This window comes from Lampris incognitus, chromosome 3 (genome assembly GCF_029633865.1).
Source record: "Lampris incognitus isolate fLamInc1 chromosome 3, fLamInc1.hap2, whole genome shotgun sequence".
Taxonomy (NCBI): Eukaryota; Metazoa; Chordata; class Actinopteri; order Lampriformes; family Lampridae; genus Lampris; species Lampris incognitus.
In genome coordinates this window covers 65,157,934-65,178,939 of record NC_079213.1, presented here as the reverse complement: position 1 = coordinate 65,178,939, position 21,006 = coordinate 65,157,934, and the positions used below count along the sequence as shown (strand labels likewise).

The following is a 21,006-nucleotide window of genomic DNA, read 5'->3' as shown; positions in this document are numbered from 1 at the left end:
GCTGTGCTCACCAAATTGTTTTATTCGGGACGTGTTTGACACAATGTGTTGCAAAATAGTTGTGATAAAAACAGTTGCAGTGTTTATTGGCAGTCTTTTCAGTTGGGACACGTTTTGTTGTGGATCCTTAGGTGAGCCCTTTTCTGACATTGTAGGCTACACGATTCTGCATTCTGTTCTATCATGTAGCATATCATTCTGTTCTGTCATGTAGCATATCATTCCATCATTCTTGCATATGTTGTTCTTGTTAAAAATGGCATGTGCTAATGTGTGCAGAGAAAAATAGGCAAATGGCGTGAGAGATTTTTGGCATCAGGCCGTTCTCATTTCTCTGTAGTGTTGTTGTAGCGCACTTGCTATAACAAGGTATAGTGTCGTTGCGCTAACTTGGCATCTCAGATGTTGTGTTGCTGCAGTGTGAACTATAGATGGGTACTACACTACATCCGTTAGCCCACCCACCCAATATCACCACCAGCCGTCACTGGGTATGATGTGCTTCTGGTGATGTGATGTGTTTTTAAGCCAAACATACCTTTTGGAATTATAGCCAAAAAGTTCAGCCTTGGTCTCATCAGACCAAAACACATTTTTCCACATGGTTTTTGGGAGACTGGATCTATCACTGTGTGAAACTGAGCCAGGCCTGGATGTTTTTGTTTTCTTTGTGAAAAGGCTTCCATCTTGCTACCCTACCCCATAGCCCAGACATACGAAGAATACGGGAGATTGTTGTCCCATGTAGGGAACAACCAGTATTTGGCAGAAATTCCTGTAACTACCTTAATTGCTGCTGTAGGCCTCTTGGCAGCCTCCCTGACCTGTGTTCTCTTTGTCTTCTATCAATTTTGGAGGGACGTCCTGTTCTTTGTAACATCACTGTTGTGCCATATTTTCTCCTCTTGTTGATGATTGTCTGCACTGTGTTCCGTTGTGTATCTAATGCCTTAGAAATTCTTTTGCACCCCTCTCCTGATTGATACCTTTTAACAACGAGACCCTGTTCATGCTTTGTAAGCTCTTTGTGGACCATCGGTGGCTTTTGCAGTTGGATGCAAGCAAGAAGATGTCAGGAAAATCCTGCAGCAACAGCTAAGCTTTATTTGGGGTTCATCGGTCACTTTAATTGATGGCAGGTGTATGCTAACTATTATTTAACATGTGTTTGAATGTGATTGGTTAACTCTGAACACAGCCACACCCCCAATTATAAAATGATGCGCATACTTATGCAATCAGTTTTATATTGTTTCTTTTGTCTAAAACGTTTGTTCTTCACTTCACTTTTATAGGTTGCAATTCCACATTAAGGATGGAAAAAGTTCTGACATGATTTATCTTGGTTTCATTTTTTTTTACATCACAAAAACCTGCCATCTTAACAGGGCTGTGTAGACTTTTCATATCCCCATGTAATTACTGATTTATGAAAATTAATAAATGGGCTATTAATCGTTAAAAAGGTAATTAGCAACCACTCACAAACGCTTTATAAAGTATGTCTTTTGTTGTTAAAGTGCTACCACAATATATCTAGCCATGGGTCAGGAGGAGCTGGAATTTCGAGTCAAGAATTAAAAGCTTTGATAGTCTGGTGTAGTGTATGGAGGTTTATATAGTCTGCTGTTTTTAAGATGTCCACTAGGGGGCACCCCGATTGAGATGTACACAGGTCATGATTTTTTATGTGTGGAGGTCCTACAGAACTCAAAGCCGGTTTTGCTGCTCAAAACAGCATGAACAGCCAGCCTGTGTCGTTAACTGATTGACCACTAGGTGGCAGTAAAGCATTGCTATTTGCATAGTACCAACTGGAGAGACAACGCTACATGTCCACAACTGTTAGAGTGATAAAACTTTGGCCTTAAATACAAAAATACAGTTTTGCCCTTCCTCAGATGTGTATCCTGCCATAAGCTTGGCAGTGGATGAGGCAACGTTTCCAGCGTGGATCACATTTATCTGTCAAAGCAAAATGTACATGTAGACTCGATGCAAGGTAATTTAGCAGGGAAATGTTATTATCAGCCGACACATGCAAGAAGTGCTAGACCACAACGTCTTCAAATACACAAAACGACAACATGAACACAATGTGCTGTTAGATGTTACTTTATTATATAAAGTGGACATGAGGACGAGGAGTCAAAAGGTTGAGTTATCACTCTTGCAAAGCTTATAGGCCTATATGTGAAAACCAAGAGACCTGAGCTGGAACATGGGACAATTACAACAGCAGCACGGATGAGATAGGTAGGTAGATCACTGCAATACAAACCTATTTTGAGGGAATAGAAATTATATAACCACACTTGCTACTTGCTCGTCATTCAACTCTGTTTTCAGTTAATTGATTTTGTTTAATTTCGACAAATCTACTAGTGGTTATGAGGGACCCTGCCTGCCTGCCAAGGCTTGTGTCGCAACCATTCATCTACCGTTCATCTGGCTGAGGGCCTCCTGTAAAATAAACTACTGGTATCACAAACTACACTCTTTTAATGACAGATCATCCCATTCGTGTGCCAGACTGTATGATATCATGGTCAAGAATTAGTCCAGAACTGTCTGAGGCAACTGCGAGAAGAGAGAGAGAGCGAGGGAGAGAGAGACAGAGACAGAGACAGAGAGAGGCAGACACACAGACAGAAAGTTTAAGAGAGAGAGAGTGAGTGAATGTTTATTGGCGTACAAGCTTCTCCTCCCAAAAAGGAATTCTTTCCATGTTTCATCACTGCCCGCCTGACCATACCCAAGCTGCTAAAGAGGAGCAAATGAGGAGGGGGGGGGGTGTCTTGCATCACCTACTGATGTCATTTCCTCTGCTGAAACTTTCACGGAGGATCGCACTGAGAAACAAACAGGTTTTTCGAGCTGTTGCGTTTTCTCTCCCCATATCTGTATCGACAAGGCCGCGAGTGGTGCGTGCGCTCACACGCACCGGAGGACCCCCCCCCCCCCCCCGTGCCGGCTGTTGGCTTTGTGAGCACACCAGGGAGCTGACCACGCAGGGGATGCGAGGTCGTTTCTCTCCCTGGATGCTGGAGGGTTTTTGTGCAAAGGGGCACGGGTTTCAAAAGAATGCTGTTAAATGGCACATGCTGGAACAAAGTGGACTGCAGCAGCGAATTCACAGCGATGCTGCAGCATGTAAGCCCCTCGGTCTTCCACGGAGGTACTGTGGAGCAAACCATAATATCCTCTATACATGATATAAGACTGGTTTATATAAAAACAGAGCGAGAGACAGACAGAGACAGAATACTTACTCGATGGGATAAACACCCCATTGAGACCTTGCATGCAGAGTTCTGTAAGATCCTCCTACATGTCCAGAGGAAAGCTACAAACAATGCATGCAGGGCAGAAGTAGGCCAGTACCCACTAATACTAAACATACAAAAAAGAGCAATTCACTTTTGGACACATCTAAAACTAAGTGACCCCCTCTCGCTCTCGTATCATCACCAAGCCCTGCAGTGCCAAGAGCTGAATCGTAATAGGAACCCCCTTACCCAACTGGTCCTAAGGCTGAGAGCACAAACCTGCTCTATTAACAACATGTCACCAGTCAGACCCAATCACATTACCAAACAGTTAAAACAAAACTACATCACACATTGGCAAACACAGACAAAAACACAGAGCAAAATGCAGTGCTGTCTGGCTCTACATGGACTGGACACCATAGCAGGTTATGTGAGCATGGTGACTGATCAACAATGAAAAACAACCCTGACTGTGTGCAGACTGAGTGAGCACAGCCTGGCTATTGAAAAGGGGAGACACAGGAAGACCTGCCCCTGCAGAGCGAAGGCTGTGCTGTCACTGCATCCTCATCATCATCATCCTCATCATCATCATCATCATCACTGCACCCTCAGTGAGCCTGAAACAGAGCTACGCTTTCTCACCACATGTGGACAATATAAACATGTTAGAGATGCACATTTTAAACAATTCCAACTAATAACAGAAGGTTTTCTCAACCTACCAGATGAAGAAAAACTACCAGTCCTACTAGGGGAAGACCCAAAGAGCTGCAAGTTAACAGCAGTCTATGTTGCTGCCTGCCATAAAGTGAAGGGACAGTGAGTGTAAGTCAACAGCAGTATATGTTGCTGCCTGCCATAAAGTGAGTCACAGTGAGTGTAAGTAAGCAGCAGTCTATGTTGCTGCCTGCCATAAAGTGAGTCACAGTGAGTGTAAGTTAGCAGCAGTATATGTTGCTGCCTGCCATAAAGTGAGTCACAGTGAGTGTAAGTCAGCAGCAGTATATGTTGCTGCCTGCCATAAAGTGGGGCACAGTGAGTGTAAGTCAGCAGCAGTATATGTTGCTGCCTGCCATAAAGCGAGGCACAGTGAGTGACAGTCACCTGACACACATTGTTGCTGTTCTACTTGATGACAGTATATTGGTTTTGTTTTGTACTGTGTGTCTTTGCTGTAGTGTGTTTGTTTTCAATATGTTTTCCAATTATTGTTGAGCTTTTTCAGTGTTTGAACCCATGCTCTGGCAATATGTACAGCGTTAGGTCATGCCAGTAAAGCCATTTGAATTGAATTGAATTGAATTGACAGACAGAGAGAGACAGACAGACAGAGAGAGAGCGACAGACATAGAGAGAGAGAGAGAGCAGACAGATACAGAGAGAGAGAGACAAACAGAGAGAGACAGAGTGGGAGAGCGAGAGAGAGAGACAGACAGACAGACAGACAGGGAGAGAGACAGATGGACAGAGAGAGAGAGACAGACAGAGAAAGAGACAGACAGTGAGAGAGAGAGAGAGAGAGAGAGAGAGAGAGAGAGAGAGAGAGAGAGAGAGAGAGAAACACAGACAGACAGACAGACAGGGAGAGAGACAGATGGACAGAGAGAGACAGACAGACAGTGAGAGAGAGAGAGAGAGAGAGAGAGAGAGAGAGAGAGACAGCAAGAGAGACCGACAGAGAGAGAGACAGACAGACAGACAGACAGAAAGAGAGAGAGCTGGTTCAAGAATGGGAATAGTGGTGAGTATGGAAGGAAGCAAATGACATGTAAAGCTCCTCCTCAGGAGTCAGCGGCAGTACGTTCATTAGACATCCACCACAGAAGTTTCTGTTCATGATTCTTCGCTCAGAGGCAAAAACTCACATCCCAACTTTTTAAGAACTAACTAAAAAATCAAAACAATTAAAACAATCTAGCTGTCAGAAAGAGACTCACTGTGCATTTTTTTGGGGGGGGGGGGCACATACACAGTTGAACTGTGAATGCTTTCCCAAGGCTGCAGGGTCATAACATTTACTAAGCATCTAAAGGACTATGTAAACTTTGTATAGAGGTAAAAATGCAAATGCATAAGAGCAACGTTTAAGTCTTGAGGCCTTTCACACAATCGCGGCGGTAGATTATCTTAATTTCTCTGGCAAAGAAATGTCTTGAGTCGTGAATACTGACCTGAGCCTCGGTTCAATTAAATGTACATCATTTACACAGGCAGAGCTCTGTCCTCGCTAGTTCACAAACCTACAGCGCAGTGCGTTCGTGTGCTGTCTCCTCACAGGCAAACGATGAAAGTCTATCACACAGGTCCACCTGGTCTAGTTTCTCCAGTGTTTTCTACGGTTCTCTTGGCGGGTTGTAAACATTGACCACTAAGCACAAGGATTGACGGACACATAAGTACTCTCAGGATGGGGTTCGGGTGGTGGTGTTTAGGGGGGGGGGCTCTCTTGCATCTTGGATCAGCTGATTTAAGGTCATAACTTCTTCTTGGTGGATAAAATTGCCGTGATCTTAACTGTTATCAGACCAGCAGTAAAGGAGTAAATACTGCACAGTAAGAGAGGTGTTTTTGTGAGCTTAAATTGGTCTTTTTTTTCTTCTTTTTTTGCAGTTGCTTTAGCTAGGCTTCACAGGGGCAGCAAGTTAGACCCATGTTCAGAACATGTAAATCACTTGCCTCATACTTATCTTTTTGTTAGCACAATTTTATGTTGCATACAAATCAAAAGCAAACAGAAGACTGACTTTTCAATGGGCCGAGGTTTCCCGAAAGCATCTTGGCACTTGCAGTTGCTACAAGGAGATTTTGATTTTTCTGGACCCTGCACCTGTGGATAAAAGTGGCGGTGTTTCGGCGGAACGACGACTTCCTTTTTGCAGAAGCGTCGCCTCTTGCTGCAAAGGTTCAGGCCTCTGGTAGCTCATGCATCTGTTTTGAAGAGAAAAGGGAAGAGATGCAGTGGCCTTTTGGAAAAAAACAAACAGGTGTCTAAACAAGATATACGGCGATGAGGTCATGTATCTATCTATCTAAATTGTCACCACGTACTCCATCTGTGTGCCGTAAATCGTTTCGTCGGGTTTCGCCGGGAATCCAACCCGGTGGATAAGCATTTGGGGTCGTTATATAACAATACCTAATCTTGTCGCTGATGGTCTTGTCTGCTTATGCCGGGCATACAGAGGCACCAACGCTGAACTGGGCCGGTGAACTAGTCGGTGAAGAACTCCTTGTAGCAGCTCCAAATAGTCTTTGTTCCAGTGCAACTCAAGATAAGCTAAGGCTCATTGTTTTTACTGAAGCGTTTCTTCTTCTACTGTAAGAGTGTTTGGTCAGTTGAAGGTAACACGTGAGAGCCCTTTATCAGTCAAGAGAATTTTTTGGCTCAGGTGCCAACACAGTTTCCTATGCCTTTCCCCCCGGTGCCAAGATGCTTTGGGAAACCTTGTTGACCCTCGGTGGTTGTCTGCAGGCTCCCCTCGGTGACCCTGCGCTGAGAGACCCCCTCCGTGAGCATGCTCAGATGTTGGCCTTCTTGTTAATGAGTACGGAGCAGCATGTGAGGGCTCCATCCACTTTGACTTTCTCCATGTTGGACACGGGGATCAGCATGTGGTCCTTCAGCTTCTCAAACACCTGCAAGACAGGGAGAGGCTGCCAAATAAATTACCTTGCCAAAACTTAAAATCCCACTTGTCAGAGAAGTGAGGAAAAAAAACAAAACGACTGATTTGTGCAGAGGTTCCAATCCGTTTTCCTCCATTTAAACAATTTTATTGTTGAATAACCCAACATGCACATGCTTCCAACAGTATTGCATGTATACGGTCCCACAGGCAGAAAATCGTGATGGATGGTGAAGATTTTCACCGCAACCGCAACACCGATTCTCATGTATGGACATGGACAAACTTGGACAAGGGTTCAGTAATGACGAAAAAAAAAGAAGTGTTAAGATAAATGTAAATTGTTGGCCGACGAAATTCGTTGCTGATAAATTATTTCTGGGAATCTGCTAGAAATTAACAGTGCGTTTTGACTGGCAGAAACTCAGATTAAAGTATGGTTCAAATAAAAGCTGAAATGTGAAAAGGAAAACCTGTTATGCAACACACGGCATTGTTTATACAGCTTGTTTGCTTGTAGATTATTATGACATGGAAGTGCTGGACGGGGGTGCAAATGCGAAGCCCTGGAACAAGCCTTCGGAACGGTATCCTAGTCTCCCGGAGAACAAAAGTACAGAGTAAAAAAAAAACCTCTTACGACATTCTTAAAAGACCCTCATAAAGCAATGTGTCACCCCGTGGACTTCTTCCAGAAGAAAACCAGCGTTTTCCTACCAGACGTCCAAACCAGGATATTTTTCACTCTAAACTCTCATTTCAACCCAGCTGTGATACTAAGCTTGGCCTGGCAGCACAGCCAGAGGGACCAACTAAACAAATTCTTCTCCCGTGATGAAACATGGCTGACGCTGACGACTCGAGCGACCCGAGCATCACGTTTTTAAACCCGCAACAGACGATCGATCACCTTATCTAAAGGAGAGCACTGCACCTGGCCACTTCTATTGATCTCTAGCTTAATTTAAGATGGATGCTGGAACGCTCCATCCCTCTCCTCACAATAGGACCCTTGATGCCAGAGGTCACATTGTGACTCCCTGTAAAACTCATTTTGGGCTGAAATATAATTTCTTTCTCATCCGTTGACAAGCACCGTAACTTGTACTGTGTAGATGAAGTGGCAGAACAAGCATTCAAGAATCCAGACATGTTAAGATGTCTGGATGGTTGGATATTTATCTGTCTATTTGGAACAGTTAACATGCATTGGTAGACTGGTAGATTTTTTTAAACTTGACTGTAAAGCCAGTGTTGTTGTTTTGGTTTTTTTGGAGAAACTTTTCTGGATTTTGTAAATTTAATTTGTATTTTTTTCCAGTTTTGTGTACTCTGGTGTTATGGCTGTCAGCATGGCAGTAAAGTATTCAATCTTGATTCTAATGTCAGTCAAGTCAAGTCAACTTTATTTGTATAGCTCAATATCACAAATTACAAGTTTGCCTCAGGGGGCTTTACAGCAACACGACATCCTGTCCTTAGACCCTCGCATCGGGTAAGGAACAACTCCCTAAAAAACCCTTTAGCAGGAGGAAAAACTAGGAAGAAGCCTCAGAGAGAGCAACAGAGGAGGGATCTCTCTCCCAAGACGGACAACATGCAATGGATGTTGTGTTTACACAATTTACACAATACAACAATGAAAGAGGAAAACAGAATTATAATGCAATTATGAAATATATGAAGAATATGATGAGGTTCATCTCTACCTAAGGACCCCTCTCTGCCTGCCATGCCCACCCAGAGTGCCACCACTGGCCCCAGTGACCCCTCAGCCCAGGACCCGAGCCACGTGACCACCATCACCATGTAAAAAAAAAAAAAAAAAGAGTCCTCATTTTTTTCTCGTTTGCTCTTGTCCAGAAAAGACAATTGGAGCCAGTTTTAAACCACAGGTGACTGCATGCATGAGAAGGTGGTCATGTTAGTACTTTTTGCCACTGAACGCCAGCACACTTACACTCCTCTTGTAGGTCTCCTGTTCCAATGTGTGTGTGTGTCTCTCTTTCCACTTTCTCTCTTTTTTTATTTGTTTGACCATTTCCAACAGAGTGCTCATTACTGCGGCTGAAATTTATACGCTAGGCAGGGGGCTGGCATGGCTCCACATCAACGCGGACCGCTTTATTTCACCGGGGCTTTTGTCTGCTGGGTTTATTCATCTCTTAACCCGGCCGTGTGAAGCTGTCACTGCTACCGGCCATGAAGACGCTCACCTCCACCCCTGCCACCGACCCCACTGACCCACCCTCACGACCCTCGGTACTGGTTAATGGGGGGAACCGTTATGTAACTATACCAGCGGTTTAAAATAGACGGCGGATCAGGACGGGCACTGTGTAGAGTTAAAACGAAGCAGACGTCTTGCAGAGTGTCTCTGTAAATGAGCTGGTAAATCCATCTCAGCCGGAGAACAAGGAGACACCTCATGCAAAGAGCTCCCGGACTCCATAGGGAGTCACATTAACTGTGCAGCAAATATACAAAAAGAAAAAACTTGATACTCAAGTCTGGGATTAAACTTTGAAATATAGCCGCTTTTATACTTCAATTATGAATGTTTTTTTAATTATGTTATACAGCAAAAATAAAATCTCCTTGTGCAAAAAGCATGTTAGTTTCACTATTTCTGCAAGTGTGAGAAGGTCCGGGTCAGGGTATCATTGGAGTCCAACCTCTCTTTCATTGTTGCCTGTCTTTTGAAACTTGCATCTAACCAACAAGGATTTGTAAACTAAAATGGATGGCGGATGTTTTTTGGGCAAATGTGAAGTGTGCTGAAATCTCACAAACATGGGCTGAAGAAAAAGTTTGCAAAACCCTTCTTAAAGTCATCTGAGGGTTCTTTATCAAAGCAGGAGATGCACACATGGATTTGCGTAGGATTTTCCTCATTAATCTTCATGGAAAATACCAAGCTTTTCGCCAACGCCACGGCGCATCAGAATCCAAAGAGGCATAATTTTGCAAATTCTTCGTCCTAAAAATAACAGCGGGAGGTTGGAGATTTAACCAGGGAGTACATTTTGAGGTCTGGGAATTGTCTCTGTAGATTGCAGGGTGTTGAGTTTGATCCTGTGTGAACCAGGGGACCGCTCTGGCTGTCTTGTGATGTGGACGACAGCAAAGCATCTTAATAAAGGGTGCTCTGTGCCCACCCTTCCCAAACCAAAACACAGGTTGGGAGACAATAACCTGTCATTCACATCAAATGACCATGGAAGATGACCTCCAAAAGCCACAGGATCAAAAACACATCTTCTGCTGAGAAAATAGTGCTGGGGTGAGATGGGAAATCTTTGTATGTCTACCAGTGTTGCTGTCATCACATTACTTATCAATGTTTTCATCACAGAGATCGGTCATGTGAGATGACATGTCAGACATCCCTGTTTATACTTCACACACCCACCTTCATTTCATACATTATAATTTGACATATATGTATAATGATTTCAACAGAATTATTCCAAGTTGCTATCCGGGTTGCATGGCGGTCTATTCCGTTGCCTACCAACACGGGGATCGCTGTTATGCTCGCGCACCAGAACCTGACCCGTGTGGCGAAACCCAAGACAGACAGACACGAGATGATTTCAAAATCTACAAAGGGGGGTTTTATTGTGGGAGGGAAATGTATGGTGAAAAAAGGCGTTCCGTTAGTGGGATGTGTGAATAAACTATGTGTGGTGTCCCGTGGTTTGCGTGTATAACTATGTGTGAGTGTTTTTAGCCAATGTGTGGTGCGGTATGTAAATGACCAGGAGGGGTTGAAAAAAATGTGCGTGCACCTGGCGAGAAAGTCCAGTCCGTGATCCAAGAGGGGTTGTCCGAGAAAGTCTAGGTCCGAGATCCGGGAGGTCGAGTCCGAAAGGAGGGGTCCAGATAGAGGGACAAGGGGGGAGATCGCAGGAGAGGTCCGGGGAGAAACGTGAAGGTCGCTGGGGACGAGGGGAGCCGTGGAAATCGCGGAGGGAGAGTCTTGGGAGGCAACAGAGACACGAAGATAAGACACTGGGGAATAAACAGAACGCAAGGAACGCTGGAGGGCTTGTCAGAACTTTACCGCAGGGTTCAGTACGTCGAAGCACAGAGAGACGTTCTGGGAGGCTTCTTGTAGAAGGCTGCCTGATTGCCAGAGGTGTGCCTGATGGATGATGGCAAACACCTGGTGCAGTGCAGCGCTCGTCTCCTCAGAGCGCGAGCCGAGCGCTCGGATGTTTCCGGCACGTCCGAGCTGGGGGAGTGGCTTGAACGTGCCGGGGAGGCAGCTCGGGGCGGTGTAACCACAACAATCGCCAATTCGAATCCCCGTGTTAACTCCGACTTGGTCAGGCATCCCTACAGACATAGTTGGCCGTGTCTGCGGGTGGGAAGCCAGATGTGTGTGTCCTGGTCGTTGCACTAGCGCCTCCTCTGGTCGGTCGGGGCGCCCATTCAGGGGGGAGGAGGAACTGGGGGGAAGAATAGCGTGATCCTCCCACACGCCACGTCCCCCTGGTGAAACTCCTCACCGTCAGGTGAAAAGAAGCGGCTGGCGACTCCACATGTATGGGAGGAGGCATGTGGTAGTCTGCAGCCCTCCCCGGATCGGCAGAGGGGGTGGAGCAGCGACCGGGACGGCTCGGAAGAGTGGGGTAATTGGCCGGATACAGTTGGAAGAAAGGGGGGGGGCCTAAATAAATAAATAAATTGTCTGTTGACTGGCTCGATGCTTCCAAGTACTCAATAAGAAAATACACCAGCATTAAACATATGGCAGAAGACCCCCCCCCTATCTCTGTGTCCCCATACTCAGAATGCACTGACCTTGGCAAAACAGGCTCAGACCGACTTTCATCCAGGAGTACAACGGGCAACACAGGCAGAAACAAAGAGGACCCAAGCGGAGTACAAAATGGATAAACGGCTTCTTCTATCTACTATAGCATCACCGTCTTCCAGACAAACACTGATCCAGATTCCCATCAGATAGAAAATATTTTGTGTAAATGTTATGTTATGTGAGATGCAATCTGAGCCTGAAAAGACTTCTTGAGGGTTTGAGCACCTCGCCACGCTCGGGCAAACATTTGGACAAGCAACGATAAAAGCTTCCTTTGAATGACAGCGGCCGAGAGAAACCCCTGTACTTTTCTGTGTGGAAAAGATGCCACAGTCTGTAAAAACAACAAGAGGAAGACAGACAATGTCCATGTGATAAGGATTTATACTGGTTTTAGCTAGTACCTCAACGTAATGAGCAGTATAATTACTTTTCCCAGGGAGTAATTAGTAAAGCAATTAAATTACAATCCTCAAAGTAATTAGTAATCAATTAAAACATTTTTTGGATGTTTCCCTCCTTTCCCTCCCCAGTTGTACTCGGCCAATTACCCCACTCTTCCGAGCCGTCCCGGTCGCTGCTCCTCCAACCCCTCTGCCGGTCCGGGGAGGGCTGCAGACTACCCCATGCCTCCTCCAATACATGTGGAGTCGCCAGCTGCTTCTTTTCACCTGACGGTGAGGAGTTTCGCCAGGGGGACATAGTGCATGGGAGGATCATGCTATTCCCCCCAGTCCCGAACAGGCGCCCCGACCAACCAGAGGCGGCGTTAGTGCAGCGACCAGGACACACACCCGCATCCGGATTCCCACCCGCAGACACGGCCAATTGTGTCTGTAGGGACGCCCAACCAAGCTGGAGGTGACACGGGAATTCAAACCACCGATCTCCATGTTGGTAGGCAACGGAATAGACCGCCACACCACCCGTATGCCCCATCAATTAATTTTTCAATATTGGTGTCTCCACATGACTGAACATATGTACTTTAGTGGATGTGTGAGCACGTTTACATGCATGTGAGATAGTATGTATGTAAGAGACTTTTCTGGAAAGGATGGTGCCGTGCGTGTACACATACATACCTGCATGTGACTTGTGAGACATTACAACACAGCAAAATCAAATGGGACAGCCAGCACATAGAGGAAAGTTGACCAAAACGCACTCGTTAAGTGTGGGAGGAAAAGGTGAGGGAGGTAACCGAGGTTCTTCCATCTGGAGGCCATTATCCAGTGGAGTATGACAAGAGACTTTGCTGGGTTAGTCTGATCAATGGTACCTGGTTCTTTGACCTGAGCCGCGATCCAAAAAATAATCGAGTCTCCAAAGCAGACTTTAACCGTTTGAAAAAATCCACAACAGTGACAACAGCAGAAGATTGTCTGCAACCAGCAGGAAGCCCTTTAATTTAATTCTAACACTCCAGAGTCATTCAGACTAAGTCTTCTCAAACTGAGCTAAAAATTAGTATTAGAGGGAAATATTAGTAATATTAATAGAATTGGGAAATATGGCACACACACACAGGGCTGAATTTCTATGTGCAGAGAAGATCAGGGCAGATCTCCTACTCTCATCCCTGCTAACCCATTAAGGAGCCCCTTCGTTTCTGAGCCCAAGGCCAAAATTGATGAACCCAATCTGAAGTGGCCGGAGCTGTTCTGAATATATGCCTAATCATGCTCTTGTTCCTGAGGTGTCAGATTTCATGTCAGTATTACTGAAATGGAGCTGCAGAGGCTCAAAATACAGTGTTAATTGAATTGTATCTCCATCTAAAACATATCATTTGACTGAAATATCTTCATTTGGCTTTGTCTCTCGAGCCTATGACTCAATGAAGCTATCATCATAAGTCTTATCCGTTGCCTAAATTTAAATACCATCAAAATGTGAACACCCCCCCCCCCCCCATAGGAGATAGGACACAGGCAGATTGGGCGGCACAGTGGCCCAGTGGTTAGTGCTGTTGCCTCACAGCAAGAAGGTCTTGGGTTCAAACCCCAGGCCGTCCCAGGTCCTTTCTGTGTGGAGTTTGCATGTTCTCCCCATGTCTGCGTGGGTTTTGTCCGGGTGCTCCGGTTTCCTCCCACCATCAAAAGAAACATGCATGTTAGGGTTAGTACCCCTGTCTTTGCACCTGACCAAGGCAATAGGAGAAGAGCAGCCCACTGCTCCTACCTACACAGATCACAGCTAGGATGGGTTAATTTGCAGTCTATTAATTTCCCCAAGGGGGTTAACAAAGGAAACGTAATTAATTTCCAAATTGCCCATATGGAGTCTTCAAACAGCTGCTTTCTGCTAAACGACGTTATGGCCCTTTTGGAGCGCGTAAGATGACATATTTTGTACCTATTATCTGGATTGGGGTGAAGGTTAAGAAAACGAATGGTCTTTAGTGGGTGGGTGTTCAATCAGCCCTGTGGTTCAACACTAGAGCAATGGGGGGGTGGGGGTGGGGGGGGGGGCAAAATCTTAAGATCCTTTTCTTACTCAAAGGAACTGCTGAAAAAAACCCAATGCTCAGCCTAGAAATGACAATTCTTGAGCTAAAGCATGTTACTTACGTATTTTTGTGTTATTACCAGAAGTACACACACAAGTACGCGTTTCAGCGACACACACTTAGATTGTCAGGACACTCTTCTTAACAGATAATATTTTAACCTCTTCACAGCTCATCTTTATGGCCGCTCAACATTACAGCATAGTTGCTGTCATGATCTAGCTAATGTAAAGCAGAACGGGGCTCCATCCTGCCTCACATTTCCAAACAAGGCCGTACGCGCATAAGTGTCTGTGGTTCAAAAGGCATTGTCTACTTCAGCTGTCTGTTAACGGCGGTAGGGGAGATGTTTCACAGGTGGCTTAGCGAGTGGGTGCTGCAACAGTGGCAAAATCTGCAGCGGTTTGTCAGCGAAATCCCAACCAAACCCCAGGGCTTCTTGTGAAACGCCATCCTGGTCGGGCTGTTAGCCAAGCCGCAACTACGGATGACGATCTCAACTGGGTACCCAGCAGCGCATTTGTAAATGAAGTTGCAGGTAGATGGCGGCGCACAAATTGAAGAATCCTCGACTCGACTCCCCACTCCAGCGCTAAGAAGGTCAAGGGGTGTTTCCTCCGAGCAGGCATCAATAACCAACATCTTTCCAGCCTCTGTAAATTGGTTTTTTAATACCTGCTTTCCACTTTCCCACCAGCCTTTGTCGTGATATAATGACCCACTGCTTATCTGGGATCTCTGAGTGATAACTGATTCCAAGCAGGTACTTGAAGGACAGCTCCTATCTTAACTGCGTGGCTGACCTGAGAAGCCGTTTAAAATAGAGAGAACCAACTCAAGCCATTACTTTAAAAAGGTTTGCGTGGCAAATCTGCCAACGTCCTTTGGTTTTTCTGCCAAACCCTGTGGCTAACAGGCTTCAACCGCCCCACTATTTCATGGGGCCATGTCGGAAATTTATACTTATTTGAATGACCCAGTGCCAAGGTTTAGCATATGGTCTCAAATTCTCTTAATTTAGGTCCCTGGCTGGCCGTATAAAGTTGCCTGGGATAGCTGAGCATGTTGCAAGTGCTCTTAAAATATGGGCTAAATCTGTGCCATTTGCTCAGAGACCTTGTTTATTGGTGGACTGGTGGTAGGAACTGAGCTGCTCAAGACCCTCTTGGTCTGAAACAGAAATTCAGTGTCTTGGTTTCTTCACTGGTACAGCAGGCTACGATGTCCTGAAAGGTGAGGTGACTTTCAGTCAGTGTGGTGAATCCTTATCGGTCACAGGTGAGGACTTCATGGAGTAGCTGACATAGTCTCTGTGAGACAGCCACATGGATTTCTCACTTTTCAGACTCACTCAGGGGTGGATTGAACTCGGCTGAGCAAAGTCTGAAATCACCGAGCCCGCCCAAAAATCCCAGTCTTGTTGAGAAATAGTTTGAAATATAATTATAATTCCAACAATACAATAACTGCTATAATCACAAATGATTCCAAAAGTGAAAAACATGAGCAAGACAGCGCCACAAAGGGTGTGACTATGAGTTAGTCAGTGAGTGAGTGATTGTGTGCATGTATGTGTGTGCATGTGAATGTGTAGGTGTGTGTGTGTGTGTGTGTGTGTGTGTGTGTGTGTGTGTGTGTGTGTGTGTGTGTGTGCATGTAAAATTAGCTGAGTGTTACCTTTGCACTCTCTGGAAACTCCTCTGGTGTGCAGTGCAGCAACACGTGTCCCTTGTTGGGCAGGTTCATGTAGATGCAGTTAGCTGCAAGATCATCGGGCACGGTGAGCTTGTCATAGCGGTGGTCACTCATTTGCTGCATAATCTATCAAGTGGACAAAAAAAGAAATTGTAAGGTTAAGCAAAACTAACCATTTTGACAGATAAGCAGCAATACAGAGAAGATATTTAAATGCTCCTCTCACACAAAACTGAAATCTTGGGTCCTTACAGGGATCGTTTTCAGTGTGAAAGGGTGTCAAAATCCTAGGAAATCAAGTCCCAAGTATGGCACAGAAATCTTCCTTGGCATCGGCACAGCTTTTTCCTGGACTCATGTCAGTGTCTCATAAAACTAATGAAAATGCGTATTCTCGTTATGTTGGTGAAGGTAAAGTTGATGGCTTCATGTTCTCAAATATTCTGCCACACTCCTCATTCAGTGTGGAGCTGATGTAAGAACAACGAGGGGGGAAAAAAACAACTGCATTTTGTGCAAAAATGGACTACATAGAGAAATAGTGAAATCAGAATGAACTCGTCCATCTGCTTTTTTTTCAAGTTTGATGGAAATGACAACGGGACATTAGGACAGGACAAGACCAAACATAAACTGAAATGGGATTATGTGAGGAGGGGCTTTCCAGCAAATATCTTTATCAATTGGGGGTCCGATTGAAGGGCTTTATCCACAATCCCAGGATTTGAAGTCGAGGGAAGTCACAGGATTTTGTTGGGAGAGAGGCAGGCAGACAGCCAGCCAGAAGAATACAACCAGCCAGCCAGAAGAATACAGACAGACAGATAGACAGCCAGCCAGAAGAATACAACCAGCCAGCCAGCCAGCCAGAAGAATACAGACAGACAGATAGACAAGACAGACAGAAGAACACAGCCAGCCAGAAGAATACAGATAGACAGATAGACAGCCAGCCAGAAGCATACAACCAGCCAGCCAGCCAGCCAGATGAATACAGACAGACAGATAGACAGACAGACAGAAGAATACAGCCAGCCAGAAGAATACAGACAGGCAGATAGGCAGCCAGCCAGAAGAATACAACCAGCCAGCCAGCCAGCCAGAAGAATACAACCAGCCAGCCAGCCAGCCAGCCAGAAGAATACAGACAGACAGATAGACAGACAGACAGAAGAATACAGCCAGCTAGCCAGACAGAAGAATACAGCCAGCTAGCCAGCCAGAAGAATACAGACAGACAGACAGATGGACAGACAGACCGAAGAATACAGCCAGCCAGCCAGAAGAATACAGACAGACAGACAGATGGACAGACAGACAGCCAGAAGAATACAGCCAGCCAGCCAGCCAGAAGAATACAGCCAGACAGACAGCCAGAAGAATACAGACAGACAGACAGATGGACAGCCAGAAGAACACGGCCAGCCAGCCAGAGAAAAAGAACCAATATTCAGACAAACAGACACAATGAGTCAGAGGGCACGCCATTCTGTACACACTGTGCCAAATAAAGAACAAAATCCTTTTTGCCGGTCCAAACCACTCTCTGGCTCTGGGGGGGCCTAATGGAGAACACAGGAGCAAACAGACATTCTTTCTCAGCAGATGTCATGTTATTTATGTAATCTGACAGACTTGACAGAGGGTGAAGGTGGAGGGTAGGCCGCCCATGCTGCCAAGTGGAAGTCGGGAGGTGAGGATGTTATGACCCAAAGGCAGGACAGGTGCCTTTTAATGTTTATGACCAGAACATCTGCAGACGAATACCTCACAGAAGAAAATGGGAGACCAAAAAAAATAAAGAGAGAGAAAGAGAAAAGCAAAGCAACAGCATTTGAGGTATTTTGAGGAGGGGTGTGCTCTTCCAGATATAGATCTGATGTTCGTCTGGTTCGTCATCCTCGTCTCTCTCTATTTCCTCTCACCGCTTTTCCATTTCTCCTCTCCTTCTACCTTCCTTTCCTCTCCACTTCTTTAACCATGCAGAGGATGGTATGTTTTGTGTTGGGCCCCCAAGATGAGCATACGACCTAGGCGAACTTAAACTAATATCGATTAAATATCTTGTCTCAAATTCATTTCAAATGCTATTTTAAGGAGTCGTAAATGTATAGTTGTTGAGCCGACATGTGCTCTGTAATGATTTATACCAAGCTTTTCTACCGGCACTTTAACCGTAAGTCGACCACAACCTCAGTGTCTGAAATCTAAAATAATTATTTTAAAGAGTGGGTGTGAGTGGTTGGAATTATCCAGGACTGTAAATCTGGTAGACAGGTCGAACCCCTTGATTTGTTTGCTCCATGTTTTTGAGTGTGGTTTTGAGTGCACAAACAGGCTTTTTGGTTCAAATTGTGTTCAGATGTTCAACACTAGCAGTAAAGCTGTTGAGGAGGAGGAGGAGGAGGAGGACCGGGGCACTTAGCACCACTGAGAATAAAGATAAAGAGATACTGACAAAACACTTCACCTACTATACATCATAACCTACATAGATTAACTGTGGCACTTAAGATCATTTTGCCTGCATTATATATGTACTCATAGCTGATCATTAAATGCTAGGGATGCAATGTGCACCGCTGATTAAAATAAGTAGGAAAAGGGCGTCCGGGTGGCGTGGCGGTCTATTCCGTTGCCTACCAACACAGGGACCGGCGGTTCGAATCCCCGTGTTACCTCCGGCTTGGTCGGGCGTCCCTACAGACACAATTGGCTGTGTCTGCGGGTGGGAAGCCGGATGTGGGTATGTGTCCTGGTCGCTGGACTAGCGCCTCCTCTGGTCGGTCAGGGCGCCTCTTCAGGGGGGAGGGGGAACTGGGGGGGAATAACGTGATCCTGCTACGTCCCCCTGGCGAAACTCCTCACCGCCAGGTGAAAAGAAGCGGCTGGCGAATCCACGTGTATCGAAGGAGGCATGTGGTAGTCTGCAGCCCTCCCCGGGTCAGCAGAGGGGGTGGAGCAGCAACGGGGACAGCTTGGAAGAGTGGGGTAATTGGCCGGATACAATTGGAGGGGGGGGGGGATCCACAAAAAATAAAATAAGTAGGAAAAAATGTTGCTGCAATGTAATATTGTGCTTAAATTGTGCAATAGTTGCAGTGGCAAGTAAAAGTATGTGAACTCTTTGGAATTTCCTGGGTTTCCACATTCATTGGTCATAAAATGTGATCCAGTCTTCATCTCAGTCCAAATATAGACAAACACAATGTGCTTAAGCTAATACCACACAGGCAATTATGATCTTTCATGTCTTCATTGAACACACCCATTAAACATTCACAGTGCTGGTGGACGAAGTTGATGAACCCTTGGATTTAATAACTGGCCGAACCTCCTTTGGCAGTAATAGCCTCAAACAAGTGCTTCCGGTCGCTGTGGACCGGACTTGCACAACATTCAGGAGCAATTTTGGACCATTCTTCCTTACAGAACTGCTGCAGCTCAGCCATATTCCTTCGATGGTGTTTTAAGCCCCCAACGTACTCTTCAAGGCAGCGCTGGATGGAAGGCACTCCCCGCCCCCAATAGTTTCATCCAATCACAGCACTGGTTATGGTTATGGTTAGGGTTAGGGTTAGCGCCAGTGCTGTGATTGGCTGAAACTGTAGGGGGCGGGGAGTGCCTTCCATGCAGCGCTGCCTTGAAGAGTACGTTGGGGGCTTAAAACACCATTGAGCGCCATATTCTTAGAGGATGTCTCATGTGAATGACTCTCTTGAGGTCATTCCACTGCATCTCTATTGGGTTAAGGTCTGGGGTCTGACTGGGCCACTCCAAAAGGCTGATTTTCTTCTTTTAAAACCATTCTGTAGTAGATTTACTTGGATGTTTAGGGTCATTGTCCTGCTGCATCACCCACCTTCTATTTAGCTTCAGCTGGCAGACAGCCACCCCGACATTATCATGTAGGATACTTTGATAAACTTGGGAATTCATTTTCCCCTCGATGACGGCAAGCTGTCCAGACATGAGGCAGCAAAGTAGCCCCAAATCATGACACTCTCCACCGTACTTCACCGTTTGGATGATGTTTTCATGTTGGTATGTGGTGCCCTTTTTACACCATAGGTATATATATATATATATATATATATAGCTGTGTGTTCTTCCTGAAGAATTCAGCCTTAGTTTCATCAGTCCACGAAACATTTTCCCAGCAGCGTTGTGGAGTGTCAAGGTGGTCTTCAAACTTCAGGCATGCATCAATGTTTGTTTTGGAGAGCAGCGGCTTCCTCCGTGGGCTCCTGCCGTGGACACCATGCCTGTTAAATATTCTGCGCATGGTAGACTCATGAACAGAGATGTTAACCAGTTTCAATGATTCCTTCAAGCTTTTCGCTGTTACTCTAGCGTTCTTTTTTTACCTCGTTGAATATTCTGCGTTGTGCTTTTGGAGTCATCTTGGCTGGGCACCCACTTTTATGTAGAGTAGCCAAATTGTCTGCAAATGGAGACAATTTGGCTAACTGTGAACTGATGAATATCTAAACTCTTTGAGATTACTTTGTAACCCTTTCCAGCTTTATGTAATTCCGCAATTCTTGATAGCCGGTCTTCTGAGGCCTCTTTTTTTGCGAGGCATGGTTCACATCAGCAGCTTCTTGTGAATAGCAAACTCGAGATGTTTGAGTGTTTTTTACAAGTCAAAGTAGCTCTAACCCACACCTCCAGTCTTGTTTCATTGATTGAAACTAGCTTTTGTTGAAGTCATTAGCCTTGGGGTTCACATACTTTTTTCCAGCCCACACTGTGAATGTTTGAATGGTTTATTCAATATGGTCAAGAACCATGCAATAATTTGTGCATTATTGGTTAAAATAGATTGTGTTTGTTCATTGTTGTAACTTAGATGAAGAGCAGACCATATTTTAAGACAATTGTATACATAAATGCAGGTAATTCCAAAGGTTTTACTCACTTTTTCTTGCCATTGCACTTGCATGGCCAATGTTTATTTGGACTGATTTACCTAAACTTAACTCAGATGAACATTTCCAGAGAAGCAGCTGTTGTGTTTTAATTACAATAAATGTGTTTATGGGTAGTATCTCAAACTCCAGAGAACTGTGA

General features: G+C 45.2%; 1 protein-coding gene across 5 annotated transcripts in view; it reads right to left on the bottom strand.

The window, feature by feature from the left end:
• Nucleotides 1-2,105: 2,105 nt before the first annotated feature.
• ddah1 (dimethylarginine dimethylaminohydrolase 1) overlaps nt 2,106-21,006 on the bottom strand; it is a 107,070-nt gene continuing 88,169 nt past the window's right edge. For 4 of the 5 annotated variants that reach the window (XM_056277958.1, XM_056277956.1, XM_056277955.1 and 1 more), the window contains 2 exons: nt 15,916-16,059; nt 2,106-6,911 (listed from right to left, as the gene is read on the bottom strand). In XM_056277958.1, the coding sequence (XP_056133933.1) occupies nt 6,795-6,911; nt 15,916-16,059 (261 nt within the window). In that variant the 3' untranslated portion in view covers nt 2,106-6,794. The remainder of the gene's footprint in view (nt 6,912-15,915; nt 16,060-21,006) is intronic. The other variant, XR_008810065.1, reaches the window with a different exon arrangement.